Genomic DNA, 20,395 nt, shown 5'->3' on the forward strand with positions numbered 1-20,395 from the left:
CTGTGGTTTAAAAGTGCTCAAAAGTTATCATTGGCTGTTCATCTAAGCATGCTGTTTTTCAAATTTTGAACGCCTTCACCTCTACTTCTTCAAGCAAAAGATCTACACTGACAACGGTACGCCATATATGCACTCGACATGAATTTGAGTGGTCAGTTTGCTGTCGGCTGCTGTGTGCTTCATCCAAAGATGTGAAGTAGAACATCAGTTTGTCTGTGTTGGGGCTATGACATTGGTTGTTGTGTTTGTAAGCCCTTCAGCCCACAGCTGTTTGCTGTGAAGCATTGGAGAGTAGTACCCTGCAGAGATGAATTCCTTTTCTTCGTTCATTTTCCTCCCTCACTTTGAGGACTATCACAGCTTCTCCCCTTCATCCTGTTTTGTTTCCCCTGGCTCTGCTGAAGGAAAACATTATCCAGGCTCAACATATGGCATGTGGATTTAGAGATTCTTGGTCCAGAGATCCATAAATCCAGTTTTGATATCTATGCATTTTGTGGTTTTAAGTGCCAAAAAATATCTCGGCATAGTTTTGCATCTCGTCTTTCACACTTCTCTCTGGAGTCGAAGTAAAAACAAGTTTCGTGTCCGTCTCTGAGTCAGAGTCAAACACAGCCTAGCCTGGTTTTAGTGGATCATCGTGTGGCATCAGGGTGGCTTCTTGTGGGGTGGCAATGTCTAGGTCAAATGTAGAAGTGGTTGAGCCCAGTATCCCTCCCTCCAACTCTTGATTGGCTGCTCGACTCTCTGGAAAGGAAGCGGTACAGTGCCAGACTTCAAACTAAATACTTGGAGAAACAGAACGCTTGGCAGAAGTCGACTACCAACTTAACATAACACCAAAAAATAGGTTGGATGTTGGTTGATGGTGGACAGTACTATGTACATGGGTGAAGGCACTCACAGTATAGGACATTATAAACGTTCCTCATGCCTCATTGTTGGCCCCATTTTTCATTAAAAAAAATTTTTTTCTGTTAATTTCTCAAAGGACTTTCACAGTTTACATCACAAAGACCTGCTTTACAATCCAGAAAGACATGAACGTCTGGCTTTCTACAATATGGAATTTCTATAAGTTGTTGCTTGCTCTGTTTGTCTGACAGCCTTTTGTATCAGGCTGTTCTAAGACCGAGAACAGATAAGGGAATTTATTATTTTTCCCTTGCTCCACATGTCGGCCATCACAAGGAACTTAAGAAGGTCACATGCTTGACTAGGGCATCTTTTCCTAGCTACAATAGCGTTCCCCCTCTCTTTTTTCCCTTGTCCTTCCTGTCAGCCAGAGAACGTCCGAATGTCATGGTCCTTGCCCTCCCCCCAAATCACCAACACCCCAGCACTCCCTGTCCCCTCACCCGGCACAGCCACCCACTTTCTCTTTACATATGCTAATGTTGCAGTCTCATTCAGCTGTTGGTGGCTTTGTCACGGGGGAGGGAGAGGCTTGTGTGCATTAACAGGCAGCTGTATGCATTTTACTAAATTGACTCCCCACTGGCTTCCAGACTAGTCCTTATTTCACTCTCTACATTTCCGTCTTTCTCAACTTCTCTCTTCAAACTAGCTGCTGGAAAACAGAGCAAAAGGAAGAGCTGTGGCATTGTTTTTTTATTTACTTTTTCAGGCTTTCTGCTAGGAAGTCTGGTGGATATCTCTCTCCCTTGTGTGTTCATTGGCGGCTTGTACTCAACAAGTGGCTGATGGATTTAATGCACTTGGATAGCGTCTCCACAGTGGCTCACAGGGCTTTGTGTCCACTGCTCTTAGGATTTATGATTCTGATGAAGAAGGACTTTCTTAATCAGGCAAGTACGGCAACTGTTGGACTGTCATGTAATTAGAGACAAGTTTCTTACACACCTAGGGTTTTCTTGTGTGCAGAATAAGCATTTTGTAAGGTGTTGAACGACTTAAGTGGTCTTGCCAGTTTTCTGGCATGTAGCATAAAAATATCTACCAAGGTAAATGAATGAGTGACTCACTCCTGTCCCTACAGTTGTCTTTCTTACTCTATGTCAGCTGCTGAGCTCCAGCTGTTGCCTAAACGACCACATTTCTGTCAGTAGAACCAAGTCAAGTGTGAAAAGAAAACAAAATGAGCACGTCAGAAGTAAGAGCAGAGAGATGTGGTCCCTGCTATTGACAGTCAAGCATGTATAACCTCTGCTCCCTGGATGATGCGTGTGAATTTGTTTTAACCAGTGTGTTGACTCTCAGACTTAACATTGCCACATTGCTTACCTACTTCTCTCCTCTGCTTCACTGTGCACTTTGAAATTAGCAGAGGTACAGAAGCTTGGCCGTTCTTCTTCAGCTTTCAATCTGAACATCTCACAACTCTCTTTTCATGACTTACATTTTTGTGAGTTGAAAACATTCTTCTCAGCATTCCTCTTGCCCTCTCCTTGTGTACCTCATGTCCTTTTGAGAGAGTGCACTCTAGTGACAGGCTGCTATTGGTACGGAGGTAGCTTGGTAAGCAGCATTCTACTGAGAAGAGGCTTGAGGGGGGTTACGTGCTGATGGAAATAGGTGGTGGTTTATTCTGGAGGCCTGCTGGGCCACATCAACCCTGCTTGTCCCTTTTATTTCTCCCCATAACAGCAAAGGCTGGTGTGGCTAGGCCCACTTTCAGGGGGGGACAGATGGTCCCTTTTGGATAAGTGCCATACCACAGTGCTCTCTCTTCACGGGACTCCACTGGAGCAGCCAAGAACAAACGCGCTCTCCTTCTGTTGGAAACATGCAGGAGCTTCAATCGGCTCTGAGAGTGACAACCAAAACTATGCACATGGATCTTGGGAGTGATACTAAAGCGGGTTTTAGCACAATTATAAATAACATTAATCAAATGATGGCATTGAAAAGTCACATTTTTGTGAACATGGTGTTCCATTAGTTGTATTAGTTAGTGTTCATTAATGTTGTATCAAGTTTACAACTTTGTTTAAATCTTTTAACTTTGTGCATTGACTGTTTTTCATGGCACTTGTCCTTTTGTTCTCACGTGAATAAACCGGGGAATATATGTTGTCCTGTCTATTTACATTCTCAGATCACCCTGAAACAACTAAAGGACAATAGTAGTGTGCTGCCCAGCAGGCGTTGGGCAGATAGCCAGCTGGAAAAGCAACAGGGAAGTATACTCCATTTTCAGTGGAGCCAGGAGGAGGTCTGCCTCTGTCTCACACTACCTGACAGCTGACCATTACCTCTTCAGAGACGTTTTATATGAGGCGAGGTCCAACATCAGAACTAGGACTCTTTTTTTGTCATAACAGGACTTCACAATAAACCTCATCATGTCACTCAGGTCCGTTACAGTAGATAAAATTAATTATTGTGTAAGTCCGTATAAACCTGGATTTTTTGATGGCGTGGTAGAGGCCGTTTTCAATGTGCTGTCTTTTTCATGCACTAATGTTATTGTCTATGGAGCATTATTTTAATGGATGGTCGAAAGACACAAAATGGCACTCAACATTTTGCCAACTCGCTGCCAGCTGAAGTCATTTTAGTTTATTTACATACACAGCTATAATGTGCTGTGATGCTTCGCAATGCAATCAGTTGCTTTCAAAGCCCCAATTGATGTTTCCAGAGGAACGGGTTTGAAAGATATGTGCAGTCATGTTGCATGGATCAGAACACTCATAATTGGATTTACCTCGATTTCCCATTCTTTTTAGTTCACTAGCATCTCTACACAATCATGGCATTTGAAACCATTCCATTTTCTGGCAGATCGTTTTCTTTGTTTTCCATATGGTTGATATTATAGTGAATTGTACAGGGAATGAATAGAATTCCCCATGTACTTATTGTTATAGTTCTACTGTTACTAGTACTTACTGTTTCCTGATTAAGTTAACTGGGGACTGATCATAGGCGGTGACCTCTCTGCTGTAGATTGAGCACATACCAGATGGAGCTACTGCTAGCAGACTCTGGTTTGCACTGAACACACAAGGAAGGAAAACAGACTCGTGTTCAGCTGTTTGTAAGATAAGGCAACGGCTCAGGATAATGACCAGTCCAAACCACAAAGTCCACGGCAAAGCAAACATCAAACCTTTGTTTAATTTATGCATGAGGGCATAACTGTTGACAGATGCGGTATGGTGAGATGACTGTTGGAGAAACCAAGCCTGGTTAGTCCTGCAGCTATGGGAACAAATATCAGACAGTGCAGCTCATAGGGTATCTCCTAAGCTTTTTGCATTCCAGCTGTTCTTTCTTATATTTAAAGACACTGTTCTGTTTTTTCTAACATCTCAAGTCACTCATTCTGGTATGAAGCAACTTCCGCTTTGCAAAGATTCCTGTCTGGTCTGCTCAACCCAGTGGAGAAACAGGTGAATCTATAGATCACAATGCAGACAGAGAATACATAAGTTCATCTGAAGAAGTTCTCCTGCCAGAAATTAGACTCCTGCAAACACTGGCATGCTTGTTTGTCCAAGGCTGTGTTCTGAATAGGTCTGCACCTGGGGCACTGATTGGGCATTAGTGAATACGGGCATTCCCCACAGTGCATTGTGAGGCTCATCGCTGGGGGAATAATGAGGCAGTAAGCTTGTACTCTGTACTGTCTGACCTCCTTTTTATCTCTTACGAATTGTTCTTCTGCTGTTGGGTCAACCCAGGTCTGTGTGCGCTGAGATGTAAACGGAAAGCCTCTAATCGCCTCTTGCTCCTGCAGAAACGGCCTCTGCGTCGCCCCTCTTTTTTTGTGCAATACACACACATACAAGCGCATGCACATAATTTGTGTGTTTATTTGAGCATGTGATTATGGGCATTGTCAGGTAAATTGGATCATGTCAAGATGGTCAGTGGTGGTGACATGACACCCATATGCTTTCGGGGGGAAGATTTTGAGTTTACAATGCACTGTCTGAAATTAGTTTAAAAAGCAGAAGCAACACCAGCTGTTTGAAAATGTTTTCGTGTTGCATGTTTTAAATGTTGCTTTTGGGGTGAAATTGTTTCACAAGATTAATAAGCTCAAGGCAAGTTCCACTGAAAACGGATTTCATATTGAAAAAAAAAATCAGCTACTTAAGATTCTAAGTACTGATAATGTACAGCGGTTTTGCATTTACAGACCTGGAACCTGAATCATAGCTGAAATAAAAAATACATAATGTGCCAAAATTTGAAATACATTTCTTATATAATGAAATAAAAGATATTGAGCGTACTGACTTGGGCTGCTTTTGATTATCATAAATAGATTTTTTGGACATGATAATTAGCTTCACAACACTGTTAATGAAAAGGGTCACTTGCTTTTGGCACATAATCAAAATAGCTGGCACACATTCTCAACAATCATGCGCAACATGCTTCACTTCTATCCCTCTTTTTTTATTCCAAACACATTAGCTACATTATCCACACTCCTGATTTTCATTTTAAAACAAATCTGTTTTAGTAACACCTGCCATCCACTCTACCCCGGAGTTCTGGAGCACCTAAAGCCTAAAGAGTCATTTTTGAAAGTACTGCCATGGATTTTTAAAACTAAAATAGAGCCAGCAGCCTTTCCATTTAAAATACAAAACCAGTGGATTTAGCAGTCATGCCCTTTTTGTTTCTATAAAGTTGTGCCAGGATCAAACAATTGCAATTTGCAATTTAGTCAAAATGAGCTTATAGTGCATCTGTAGCTGGTGTATCTATTCATTTCAGAATTAAGTTTTTTTGGTCTCATACTCACCCATGTTTTACAGCCAAATGAGTTCAAATTGAATAGACCAGAGCTCAACATGGCAGAAAGTGGTTCTCCAGAAGGAAAGAGTGGGATACAGGGTGGCATGTGGTCTAATGTGGTTGAAGTTGAAGATGATCTGGACAATTTTGACGCAATGGTGTCCTTTTTTTGCCACTAACACTGTATAAGGATGATGCTGTCGAAATGCCACCTATCACCAGCGACATATTATTGTTTTTCATTTTCTGTGGGTTTTTACTTAGGCAATCCCACTTAACCCAAATAAATGTTAATAATCCATGGTTAATTCCCATTCATGGCAAAACATTCTTTACAGAACTGGGTTAGATATGTTTTGTGGTGAGATTCCACAGATTTGGTTTGGTAATGCAGCTGACTGGAACTCATTTCATTTGTTTCCTACCTCCCACTGAGGGTGTGACCCTCCATTCACACTGACCATTCAAATCTCAGCATTACACCCTGCAGGCAATATTGGCACTTGGATGTGTTTGGTAGGTGGTCTGGCCACAATAAGAGAGGGAGGAGTTAAATGATTGGGTTCTTATCACCTCAGAAATAGTGAGTTAACAGGAAGGCGTGGGTCTGGCCAATAATGGCAGGGCTTTACTATCCGTACTAATTTGAGTGTCAGCTGGTGGGAGATTCCTCCCTGTTGCGAGGTTACATTGAGGGACCAGTAGATGAAAGAGGGAAAAATATGAATGGTGCTTTTGGTTTTTCTTTGGTCCACGCTTTTGTGGCCTCTTTTGGTGGGAGCTGTGATACACAAAGAACACACAAAACACACAAACCAGCCTAACACCCCTTTACAATTGTCCTTTCCTGTAATGGAGGCACTTGGAGAAGATGGTTTGCCTGGTTTCCCAGGCCCCAGTAATGAACTTGCAGGGATAACATCGCCCAATTAATTGGTTCTGTGGTGTAATTGCATGAGTGTCTTTGAGCAAGGTTTGGCCCAATTCCCAGTCTTTTTTCTACCACTTTCACTCCTCTGTTCTTCTTTGCAATACCCTAGGTAAAGCTAGGAATTGCTCCAGTGAAGCAGAAACACAGCAGAAACGTGTAAATTGCCAATACTCGTGTCTGGTTATAGTTATACCCCTCTTACTCTTGCCGTAAGTGTGATGAATTTAATTTCTGTCCCAGCCAAAACCATAGCCTTTACTCCTCCCATTCCCACCACAAGGTTGGAACAGCTGCTCACAATTCAGTATTGAAAACAGAGATCCCACGTTGTTTCAAATCAACTTCTCTGAGGGTGAAACACTAACACAGCGTGCAGCACAATTGTGATCGGATTTGAGTGTGGAATGACATGGATTGTGATTCGTTGTCTTTAATGTATGTTCATTGAGGAATCAAATCATGGGCAGTGATGCATAATCAACGTGCCTTCAGGTTTATTTTCCTTCCACTTAAGAGTTTTTCCTTCCTCTATGTTAATCATAAACTCTGTGTGACACTGCCTGCAGCCTCTCAACACAAAATATTAGACAGTGTAAACAACAGTGTAGTAAAATGGATACAGTTATAACTGTGTAGTACTTGTGGCTTTATTTCACATAGTAATGCTGCCCGACTCACTATGATGAAGTCCATGAGCTGGAAAATTGGTGTAATTGTCTTGGCCTCTAACCTGTGCTGCAGTCCTAATTTGGCTGAGGGAGGGGAGGATGACTGCATCATGGCTCGGCCTCATCTCTGAAGGTCGATGCCGTGTTGGGGACGAGGCTGGCTACCTCTATTTCCTGCTTGCGGAGAGAATAGAGGAGAATTAATGTGGTGCAATATCTGAAGGTTATATTTAAGGTTATTGGCCAAGATCACAGGTCTGGGTTCACCTCACGCCTCAGAGTGGCCTTGCAGCTTGTTTGGGGCTAAATAAACATGTTTGACTTTGACCTGAGGTGCACTAGGCTGGACGGTGTGCCACATTTTAAAGGAATGTGAAAGTTCTAATGAGAAAGTAATGCGTTTTCGTTCACAACATGGTATTGCTTCAGCTCTGCCAGTGCACTGATACTGAATGATATGACACACATAACACAATTGTTTTTCTTTACTCTGCATTTATGCGATGTAAACCAGAAAAAATTGTGCAACTAAATTGGTCCTGTGATGGTCATACGTATGCAAATATTGATATTTTACTCAGACACATGTGATTTCTTTGTGACACCCAATTTATTCAATCTGTGCCACAATATTTTCCTGCATTACTTCATGCAGAACTAGTTTATTGTGAAGGGTCAAAGATGTGTCATAATGTGACATGTGTGACTTTTCACAGAAACAGTGCTGCCAGAAACGAGCCTTGTTCCTAACAAATCAGGCATGTAAAGGATTTGGCATTTGTTACTGAAATATTTTCTTTAACAGGCTAACGACATGCTTGTCTGTACATGTTTTTTGAGCATGACATAATGTGCCTGAAGTTCTTGTAGCCATCTAAGTGGATTAGTTTTAGTGTTCACAACACTCACTACAGTTGATATATTTTAGGGGCATCCACAGCCTCCTCTCCCAGACAGTTGTGTAGGAGTTGTCGATGTGACTAATGAGAAGTCAGTCTAGTGAGTTTCCCAGATTCAACTGACATCATGTGTCATGTGTCCTGCTCTGGTGACATGGCCAATCCGTGATAGTAATGCATTAATCACAGGATTTTTTTTGTCTGACAGTGTATTAATATCTGCCTGGTCTTTAATCAGGCCACAATGTCAGAAGCTTATTTTAAGACCTGGTAGGTTTGCTGGGCCATTCGTCTCTGGATGAACCAAGATGAAAGACAGACTATCTAACATCAGAGACAGAAAATGAGTTCATTACTGTAATTAGGCCTCTCCTCTCCCATCTCTCCTTCTACATCTCTCCTCTCTGTTCACCAGGCCTTGTGTCTTAAACACCCATAATGGCGATGCATTACTCCAGTAATAGAGGGCTGCTAGCAGAGCACACTGTCCACCCTCTATCTGCTGCCCCCGCTTGCACACACAGCCACAAAGAAAAAGGACAGAAAACAGCCTCCCTCAGGTCATACAGAAGATAGATTCTGCTGACCAAGTAGCTTGTGACACTCTCCATTGGTTAAGGATGTAGGGGGTTGGATGTGGAACAAGACACAGCACAAGTGTCCATTAATCACCCTGTCAGGGAAAGAGGGAAGGAAAGTGAAACACAGACCAGCAAGTTCAGTGGTTTATCCCGTCCTGTCCTCAACATGAAATAAAGGCCAGTTCACCCTTTCCTGACCTCAAGTTGCAACACAGTCAGTGAGAGGCTAACCAGTGGGAACATAAACAGAATTGTCTCCTACTTGTGTTTCTCCTTTGAATCCACAAGCAGTGGGAAAGAGATCCAAAACTAGTATGCTATATTACACAGCCAGGAGTGAAAATAAAATTAAATGTGCTTTTACAAGCATTTTTCAGAGCACACCTGCTCCCCTCTAACTCCTTGAGCTGCTCAACACGGGCAAATGCGAGCGCTCCACCTTGAGATAACAGTATATGTCACTTTCTTTGTTCTTACTATTCTCAGGCGTCTGTAAAAACCTCTGCTTGTGTCAGCACTCTACACATGGGGTGCACATTTAGCTGTCACTTGCTCCATTTGTAAGGGTAAAATGACAGTGCTCAGTCAATGCTTGACATTGGGGTTATGGTCTGAGAAAAGTACCTGAGATGGACACTGCCTGACACCAGTTGTGATAGTTTTCCAAAGATATAAGCACACTATGTCACTTTTTACAGATTACACTCGCACATCGGTATGTGTCTTTGTAATTCAAGCACCAAATTAGGTTGTGTTTTAGCTTTATTTGCTTTACTTAAAAATGATAAAGAATCAAGGTGCTTTGGTCTTTGTTTTGCTCAGTCATTGTCTCCATTGAAAATGAGTGGCGTTGGCCTTCATCACATGCAGCCAGATATATAATCCATTATTCATTATGTGTCGACTTCATCAGACAAACATATTGCCCACAACAGTTTTTTTTGCTACATTATGCATGCACATGGTGGCACAATATTCTGCTGTCCTCTCAAAGCATTGTGTTAAATACAGTGATGCTACTGTGCCGATGGCTTGTTGCTTGGAAATGAAGCTTTATTCATAACCAACCAGTCTGTTATGAGAGAAGGGATTGCATAGTTTAGCAATGAGCATAACTAAGAAGATATTCATATACCAGTTTATTCCTACACATTTGGGTCATGCATGCATTAACCTTTATTTGGCCCTGGCAGAGCTGCATACTTCATCATACACTGTCAATGACTCGTCCCAAGAGCATTTTCGTCTGGTTTGAAGCTAATCTTGATATGGCCCACATTTTCTTCCTAAAATAGTTCATCCTCTTCCTTAACAGCAAATGACAGAGACATGTAAACAGTTGTCTTGAAACAGAGGAGATCATGTTTAAGGCCAGTGGATGGATGGAACTGAATTAAAGACTGAGGCACTGGCCCCAACTTTAACATTCTCAGTGAAACCTTAACACAGGCAATAGCTTTAACAGCGTATCTCAAGCATAAAACCCTGTTCTCTGGGGGGTGGGGGGAGTTTACTTGGTTACTCTAACATTTTTGCACATTATTGCAATACTAGGAGAAATGAGGCACACCACCAGCCCCAAAGAGCAAGAAAAAAGCATTTGGGTCAATACAGTAGAACTTGCAGTACTGTTTTATTGGCATGACATGATGTGGTGTAAGCTTCCATGCATAAGTCAGAGGAGATAAATCCACTGTAACACCTCACTCACTTGGCCCCCACAGGACCTACACTACACCTAATGGCTTGTGATTTGATCGATTGGACAAGAATGTTGTGCTGGTGTTTTCTCGAGCTACACATTTCCTTTTGCACTCGGTCAGTACGTTTCCATGCAAGTTGAGTTACGGTTATGGCTAGTCCCCACCGGTCAGTTGGACTATTGTCCTTGTTTCACTATGCAAGCACTAGTGGGAAATCAATTTATTGAATGAAGTGTACCTGCCTCCACTATACTAGGTGGCAGTATGCGTGTTAGAATTAGATGGTTTCCGGTTTAGTTGGCAGTCAGCTTGTCGAGTGCCATTCTGAGTCTCCCTATGAGCATCTTTTATGAACTTTAAATATTCAGTTCCTTAAGCAAACAGACAAAAAGTCCAACAAAATAACAAAATAATTTGAGTGTCTCTTGTCATGAAAAATCTGAAAATGACATTTGGATTTTTGTAAGAATGTATGGAAATTTGTCTGTTAATGGTCATATTTTGAAGACAGATTAAATTTAGTGAACATTAGAAGGGACTATCCAAATGGGGAGATATTTCTCCCAACTGGGATAAGGCTGGTTTGCAAGGCAACTTACAGTTATAAAGTTGTCTTTGTAAATTCCCCAAAGGTGACTTTTACAAGGAGAGGACGGAGTGTTTTCACTTTACTTCTGTCTGTCCTCAGATGTTCGGTTTAATGAATAAAACTGCTGATGTCAGATTTTGCCTGTTCTATTTCCAGAGCTCAACAAATCAGAATAGAGTAGTAATGTAAAATTCACTATCTTTCTCCTCTACAGATTCTCTAGAGGAGTTCAACCCGATATTCCCATGAAATTCTCATATTTCTGTTTTAATTGTCAAATCCATTAAACCTCGTCAGGCCTTTTGTTAATTTTCCAACCAACAAACTGCATCAGATTGAAAGGCGATGTGGAATCAGTGCTGAATATGCAACACCATCCCTACTGTATAATATCCAGGCTTGATGAGGCTGCGAGCAGTTAGATGAGATCTTGGTACATGTGAACACTTAGCTGAACATCTGCCTCTTGTTGGTGTAATTTGCTTCACTGCCATCTGTTTTGCATTGGCTGGAAGCACCAACAAAGTTTTACGTCTATCTTGTTATAAACCCATAATGTCACCAACTCCTCTCAAATATGCTAATTGACTGCATTCAGTGATATGCTCTACAATGTACTATGTAGAGTGTACATTGTTCCAGAACTAATTCAGTCCTACATACACTGTGGTGGGTGTTTATAACAGGGTACAAATATTCCAGTCTGCAGTGTGATAATTTTTTTATAGCCGAATGAAACATAATGTGTTTTGTGCTGTTTTTCATGGATTGCAAACTGCTTTTTCATGTTTTAAATAAAAATGTCACACTTGTGCTGTTACCCACTCACTCTGTGTTAACATACATTTCTGTTTGTTTCTCTACCATAGATTCAACTCTTCCTGTCCTCCATTGGTGACACGCTGTGAGAAGGCTTCACTTGGCTGTGCCTGAGCACTCCTCAGACACGTCCTTGTCATCCAAATGCTGTGTGTCGAACGTGGTGCCAGTTGCCCTCTCTGAGTTATGATGACGGCTGCTTCTTTGACTTAGGAAAGAGGATCCCCATCCACTCACCAGTGAGCAAATCACATGATGTAATGAAGGGTCCAAGGAGTCTACTCTTCAAGGAGTCTGCCAACAGGATATGAGTATTTTGAGCCCTGTGACAGATAACAAATCAAACCTTGTGGGAACTGTGGGAGGCCCAGAAGAATACACCAGAGCCATGCAGTCTGAGGAGTTATTCAGCAGGAAACTCAAAGCCCTGAATGGTAGCATGGGACCACCAACCTCCAATATGCAGGGGAAACCTGATGTTTCAGGCAAAACAAATGGCACTCCTGCCATGCCTAAAATGGGCGTCAGGGCTAGGGTGACAGACTGGCCACCAAGGAAAGATGGGTGGGATGGACGGCCTTCACCAAACTATCAGAGTGTGATTCCAGTGTTTCAGAATGGCCAGCAGGAGCATACTGTGGAATTATTAGAGCAGGGTGAAGCAGTTTGTCTGGAAGTAGACTATTCGGACAAATACACACTCAGCGACCTCCTCTGCCACTCCCCACAGAAGGGTCTTCACCCTGTCCGTCAACGCAGCAACAGTGATGTCACCATAAGTGACATTGACTCTGAGGACATAATGGATGCTGTCAACCCGAACACTGGAGCCTCGCTGCACCGTGAGTATGGCAGCACATCCTCTATAGACCGCCAGGGCCTAACTGGGGATGGCTTCTTCACCATGCTTAAGGGCTATCGAGTGGACACCCTGGACCACCGTAGTATACCGCCTATGGGTTTCCCTGAGTTATTGCGCTGTGGTGATGCCGCCCTCTCCCCGAGCCTGCAGACAGCAGCCCAGATAGCTAGAGGCGAGATAGTCCACATTCCAGGCTATGACTACATAGACAGTTCTCTACTATACAGCCGGGAGCGGGAGAAGTCTTTCATGAGGCGTCTCAAATCGGAATCATCTGAAACATCTCTGTTCAGGAAATTGCGGACCATAAAGAGTGAGAGTGATGCCTTGCGGCTCTCGTTAGAGGATGACCGGCGACCACTCAGCTTTCAAAAATGCTTTTCCCACTATGATGTCCAGAGTGTTCTTTTTAACATCAGTGAAGCGGTGGCAAGCCGAGCTAATCTGAGCCAGAGAAAAAACACAACTACCGGGGCTTCAGCTGCCTCAGCTGTTGGCATTGGAGCTGGTTTAGGGGCTATAGTTGGAGCTGGAGCTGGACCTGGACCTGGACCTGGACCTGGGCCTGGACCTGTAACTGTACCAGGACCTGTAACTGTACCAGGAACGGATGGTGGAGCAGTAGGATGTAGCAGTGGAAATGCCCCCATGTTTGAGTCCCCTCTTGGCAGTAGGGAGGACTTGAACCCCAAAGAGAACCTCGATGTTGACGATGGGGATGGGAAGAGTAACAACTTAGTGCTGACCTGCCCACACTTTCGCAATGAGATTGGTGGTGAAGGCGAGAGAAAGATCTCCCTCTCCAGAGTAAACAGTGCCAACTACACTGGTATGTCGGAGAGTTGCTCGTTTGAGTCATCTTTAAGTTCCCACTGCACCAATGCAGGAGTCTCTGTACTGGAGGTGCCTCGAGAAAATCAACCCATTCACAGGGAGAAGGTCAAACGCTACATCATTGAACACATTGACCTTGGAGCATACTACTACCACAAGTTTTTTTATGGGAAAGGTAAGAAATTGCAGCAATGCAGCAATTATATAGTATTATACAAATAGTGTATTGTGTGACACACTGCTGAGAATTAATAAACTTTCCAGGCCAAGTTCATTTCCTGAAAAAAAGACTATGGACTTTGCTGTGTGCATGTTCCCAAATGGAACAGCCTTTGCACATGGAGTCGGATATCTGGACGGCCCAGTTATTTTTGTAGGAGCAGATGAAATAAGGTCCAGAACAATAGCAGGCTTGTGTATGGTGCAGGGGTGTGTGTTTCACTTCCTCGGGAGAGGAGCAGTCATGTCCTCCTTGTGATATTAGCCTGAACCCTGTAGAGAAGCTGTGATTAGTCATGTGAGAAGAGAGAGGTGAGTGAGAGGCTGTAGTGCAGCTGTTCCCCGTGGGGGCCGCAAGGGTGTGAGGACCCCATCACATGAAACTTTAGGGTCAGCAAAACTACGCCAAGGTCCCAGCGTCCCTCATTAAAACACCTAAGTGACTGGTGGTGGAAATACCATGCCACCCCTAACCCATCGCCACAATATACATATCTGTTGTTTCCACTGTCTGCGTTTGTGATTGCTGCTCTCAGCAGATAGAATTACTCATTCTTAAGCCCCCTTAGAAAAACAGCTGCTTCACCTTTCACACCCACACATGCCTGAACTTCTTCAAAAAAAGATACTCTCTAAAAAATCCCTCTTTGCGAGTGTGAAACCTAACTCCGGGTTCAATCAAGGTTAATGATACCATTGTACCATTATACATTAGTATGGTAATCATTTACTTTGCAATGTGGCCACATTCCCCACTCATCCCCAAACTGGTGTAGCTGTATTATGTATTCAATCTTTTTTCTGTGGCAATACAGGTCAATGCATAATTGACATGCCCCGTTGCTGTCACTTTAGTTTAAACATTTTACGTTTTCATGGGAGATGCCTTTTTCACTGCGTGGATGTAGCCCTTGCCCTTTTTCATGAGGTGATTTATTGGAGTGACAAGTATGTCGTCACCTCCACTTCACCAGAAACAAAGGCACACGTCCACACACACACTCACACAAACTTGACAGCATGTCACCACATTAAGATGAGCTTTTATCAACCTGGTCTGAACATTGATCTCATTGATTGTCCAACGCTTTGCTTCACTTAGCGATGGGAGTGGTTCTCCCAAGACTCCCATCCATTTACACCCATTAGCCAAGCCTTGGTTACAAACTGATCATGGTCACATATTGTATGCAGGTAGTCATACAATATGGACATGAACCGTGTATGGAAATATGCACCTTGAATTTAGGTTTTGAGCTTCAAAGTCATCCATTTTGGAACCTTTGGCAAAATGTCATCAGCAATGACGAGCACCAGTGACACGTTAAGGGCTTGTGATGGTGAAAAGCTTCTCACTGCAGACTACACTCTCTCTCTTTGCCCTCAGTATCCGGATGCCCATTGGCCTCATATGCACAGACAGCTCTCCTACCACCATTTGACCTTATGCCTCACAGAGCATTTCCCCCCAGTCTACTGTCCTTGACAAGCCATGCATTCCTCAGATGGTTAACCCTGTGTTGCCTCCACACAGTACATTTATTATTCATGCTGATATGTGAGTTGCCACCACGCTGATGCCACCATGACGAGAACTGGTGTATTTAAAATGCATGCTCTATGCGGCATAGATGCCGTAGCTGAACTTGTGCATAAATCTCTTGACAAATGTCAGTGCGGTGCCCCTGCTGAGGTGTTTTCTTTTGTCTGCTGAATCCAGGTATTTCTCCTTGGATTTAGCCTGGATTAGGGAGTGTTTGCTCAAGGCACTGCTGTGCGTGTGCAAAGCTCTGCTCCTGTCCATGCCCTAAGCACGCATGCATGCGCACACACACACAGGTTTGCACAGATTTTTTAGGACACTGTATTGACTTCCATTCATTTGGAGAGCTTAAACAACCTTTACCTTAACAATAGCCAGCTAATACCTAACCTTTACCTAACCACAATTCAAACCTAAGCCCATCAGCAGCCATTAAAATTGTTCAAACTCATTATTAGAATCAGTAGATTTCATGGCAATGTGCCCATGAGGTCATGATAATTTGACTGCACAAATTATCATAGTGACCTGAAGGTGACAAAAATGGAAATGTCATCAAGTGTCCACAAATGAAAAATGATTCATCTCTCAGTGGGCATGAATGTCGCAAAGGAAATTTAATGAGAACCTGCCTATTAGAGATTGTCATTTTTTTTCATGTACACTGAACAGGTGAGATGGGGTTGCCAGAATGTCTAGGAGACGTTTCCTCTAACTTGGCATTGACTAAGTAATTGGATAAGGGAAAAATATAGCATGAGGAATAATCTTGGGAGATATTTTATTGCCACACCAAAATAAATGCTAATCTGGTGTCACTGAATTAATGACTAACTATAAACCAGTCTTCCCTGTAAACATTGACATTCCATTTTCTTGAAAAATAGTCATATTCAAAACACCTTGTTTGCTTCATGGTCTGAGGCACATACCGTGTAACCACTTTGCCCGACATTTATATGTAACTTCCCCTTGTTTCAAATCATATTTCCTGCCGCCCTGCACGGTCAATTCTCCCAATTTGTAAAATATGCCCTTGAAGCCAAAGCTTTACCCCTGCATCATTTTACTGCAGCATAGTTAAAATACTCTTTTTGCTACTGCAGCAGTAACTGATTGTCCAGTCAGGAAAATGAGTCCAGAGTCCAGATATGATAAGGCACAAGACATTCTCTCCTAATCTTAAGTTGTGCATTTTGTTAGATCATAAATGTATAATCTCAGAAGTAAGCATATGGAAGTCTGAAGTAAGTAAATCTGAACAAAAGCACATCTATGTCCTCATAGTGTGTATATTGTGAGTAGCTGGATGGTGTGCAGAGTATCTGGGTCATTGATGGGTCAGAGTGGGTCATATTTTCCAGGGGTGTGTTTTTGAGTTATGTATTTACTTTTCCCAGTGCTGCCACAGTACATGCCAGTTTCTAATCCAAAGTGAGTCGATTTCAAAGCTCCACTGGACCCCTGCTGCTCTCTGTAATCAGTTTCGCAGCTGAGCTCTGGCCAGTCCACAAAACATTTTTTGCATGGATGGACTCTCTAATGCAAATTGATATTCTGTTGAAAAAAAAAAGCGGTGAAGTTTTTCAGTTGTGAGAACTTGTCTGCAATCAATGTGACGCTGAATGTGTGTTTAACTGGGATTTTTCTCGTTCCACCACCAGAGCATCAAAACTATTTCGGGGTAGACGAGAATTTGGGACCTGTGGCTGTGAGCGTCCGGAGGGAGAGGTTGGACGAAGGAAAGGAGAAAGACGGAATGCAGTTCAACTATCGAGTCACCTTCAGAACTAGTCAGGTACCTAAAATAATTTCATGTGCACTTTCTTTCCATTGTTTAACCTCTTAAATCATTCCCTGATGCTTTATCTTCGACATGAGTGTAATTGTGGACTAAAGGTGGGATGCACCTTGGTCAGGTCACCAGTCCATTGCAGTGCCAACATACAGAGACAACATCCATTCACTCTCACACCAACAGTCAATGTAGTGTCCACTTGACCCAATCTGCATGTTTTGTGACTGTAGAAGGAAGCCGGTATACCCGGAGAGAAAACCCATGCGTACATGCAAACTCCACACAGCTTCAGAACCAGTGACATTGCTGTGAGCCAACAATGCTAGCCACTTCACCACCCCATCACCCACTCTTAAATAAGTGTAGAGCTATTATGAATGCATGGTGAGAGAAACTTGCGTGATCCCTATAAAAAAAGAGCTGTTTCCCCAGCAAGAGCATGCTTTTATTTCTCATATATTGCATTCAGCAAGAAATGTTAAGGTCATTTAGCTCAGTCAAGCAGTGAGTGAATACAGGGATGCCTCAGTACTCCGAAAAAAAAAAAAAAAAACGAGGATGATGCTCACAGCTCTTCATTCCAAAATCGGCTCCGAGCTCTCTAATGTGTCCAGTGATTCTGGGCCAGTTTTATCTCAGCTGGCCAGTCATGCAAACATGGCCTTTCTGGCCTGCACTTCCACATGCTTGTACATAATGTGCATGCACTCACACAACATGATTAATCCACTACCACTAAGACGCACAGCAGTCTCTTGTGGGACAGAAAGTTCTCCTTGATTGATGCTGTGTGGTCTCAGCCACTGAATAATTAAGGTGCAACATATGTGTCAGGAAGGGAAATGTCACTGATATCTTTTGTCATTTTTGGTCTGAAGCACCACTTCCACGATAAAACAATGTATCTGGGTCATGGTAGCCCTGCAAGTAGCATGCAGACAATGTTTTAACTCCCCAAACACCGGAGCATCTATTTGCATGTGCTGCTGTCATTGAGCCTCAGAGCTCCCTGCTTCACCGCCCTTACTCTCCCTTTCCCTTCCTCCAAGTCTGTTCCGTAAATTGCCTTTCAGAAAGACAGTGAGACGGCCAGCGACTGCTGATGTTCAGGTCTGCAGACTGTACATTTGGAGGTGGGATTTAGATGAAAATGTGTCTGTGATGTTCCAAACAACAAAACAGGGACACAGAGTGGGTGATCTGATGTCATTGGGGTCAACATTTATATTATATTAATTACATTAACGGTCATAACCGCAAAAGTCCACTAAACATCTAGTCCTCAGTTAGCCTCAGTCTTAATTATTGAAAATAAAAAGTCTATAAATGGAGCTGTAATGGAGCCATTGCCCTAAATAAAAAAGCCACAACACATTAAATGACATTGTGACATTCAGCACATCAGCCTAGTTCACATTTTCCAACATTTTGAAAGAAATGTATCCCATGCTACACATTGCACATGGACCTCCTGAGACACCGAACAGGCAGGGGATTAATCAACTACCTTCTCTCCCATCAGCTCACCACACTCCGTGGAGCCATCCTGGAGGATGCTATTCCATCCACAGCAAGACATGGGACAGCTCGTGGCCTGCCGCTGAAAGAAGTGCTGGAATATGTCATTCCTGAGCTTAATATCCAATGCCTGAGACTCGCTCTCAACTCCCCCAAGGTCCCGGAGCAGCTCCTGAAGCTGGATGAGCAGGGGGTGAGTACATCGAGATGCCCTCATGTCCTCCAGACTTTCGTTACCCTTGACAGAAAACCCCTCTCCACACGTTACCAGTAAATCTAAGATTATTTGCCACCGACTGCAGCTGTGTATGTGTACTTATATGAGAGTGATATAAATGTTCTGATCATGTTTCATGTTTCATCTTGAAGCCATCACTGCACTTCAGTGTTATGAATAATATATTGAGTAAAAATAAATAAATAGCAGCATGGTTATGAGAGTATAGATTTCGTATTTAAGATTTATCTGTCTCTTTACAATAGCTATGTTATATATAAGGAACCTGGGGAGGGATTAACTTCAGATTATAGGAACTTTTGTCCCATGTGTGGGCTGTTTATTATCGATGAAGACAGGCAGTGGAGGCGTAGCATGGCCAATATTACACTTAAGTAGAATCAATACAAATCCCAGACTGTCTGCCGGCAGCACTGACTACTTCGGCACAAGTTTTCTACTCGTATGACAGGCAGGCACAAGCCAACTCACTTTTGACAACTTACTTCACCTGAGAGTGAATGATTTGGTATTCTGCCTGGATGGTGCGGGATGTCACCTTACATTATCTATGTTTGAAGAAGGTGCCTATTATTGATATGGGCTCTCTATATCCACAGTTGTCAGAGATGGATTCATTGTGTGATCTTAAGGCCTTTATTTTCTCATCTAATGAAACTGCAAGATGGAAAGAGTGTGGGGGAATTAGCTGGTGCTGTACTGCATGTCTTACTGTCAGAGACCTGGTTGCTTATTAGCATAATTACTTTTGTTAGCATGAGCCCATCCTTCCAACTGACAGGGGAAAGGCTCTTGTAATAGAAAGTGTCAGCCACGTCCCTCTCGTATATTAGATTTTGTAAATTAGAGTAGTGTTGTGTCCTCTCTAAAGCAAGCCAAATGCACTTTAGATGATGACAGGGACTCTGTTCTGGGATGTTTTTTCCCAACAGACGTCATAGAGCTGATACGGGAGTTTGTTTACCTGCTACGATCCCCGTATCTTTGCCGTCTGCAGATGCAAGAGGGGTAAATAAAGTCATGTAAGAAAGCACTTTTAGAGGAGGAGAGCTCAGAATAAGTGCAGTTCTTCCAGCTGGCACCTCTCCCTTCATGGACTTCAAACCAAATGGGCAGTGGCACTTTATATTTGGACATTAGATTTTTATACACCCCTGCTCAAATCATTTATTGTATGCCAGCCATGCAAATGCTCCGTATTTTGAGCATCCTGTTATTTACCTTTTATGTGAGAAAGCTGAAGTTGTTACAATGTGGTCTTCTGCCAGACCCGCTTTTGATTGTGTGAGTGCAATATATTCTCGTAGTAAGTGCTTTCCTGCCTGTTCATGTGATATTTGAGTGTGTGTGTGTGTGGGAAAAAAAAGTCTACCTTTTGGTGTGAACTGAAACTGTGTCTGGTGTGTGAGAGTATCCTGGAGCCAGAGAGTCCTTCACAATGTCCCCGTGATCAGTTCTGCAGAGATGAGATCCTT

General features: G+C 42.9%; 1 protein-coding gene across 1 annotated transcript in view; it reads left to right on the forward strand.

Annotated features, from left to right (window-relative positions):
- Positions 1 to 12,215: 12,215 nt before the first annotated feature.
- Positions 12,216 to 20,395, forward strand: part of LOC310934236 (signal-induced proliferation-associated 1-like protein 2) — a gene marked incomplete at both ends in the record, with an annotated part of 50,880 nt that continues 42,700 nt past the window's right edge. Inside the window, 3 exons of the mRNA XM_083897920.1 lie at positions 12,216 to 13,779; positions 17,031 to 17,164; positions 18,687 to 18,875. Coding sequence (XP_083754046.1) covers positions 12,216 to 13,779; positions 17,031 to 17,164; positions 18,687 to 18,875 — 1,887 coding nt within the window. The remainder of the gene's footprint in view (positions 13,780 to 17,030; positions 17,165 to 18,686; positions 18,876 to 20,395) is intronic.

Source organism: Microchirus variegatus, assembly GCF_963457635.1.
Source record: "Microchirus variegatus genome assembly, chromosome: 11".
NCBI classification, from domain to species: Eukaryota; Metazoa; Chordata; class Actinopteri; order Pleuronectiformes; family Soleidae; genus Microchirus; species Microchirus variegatus.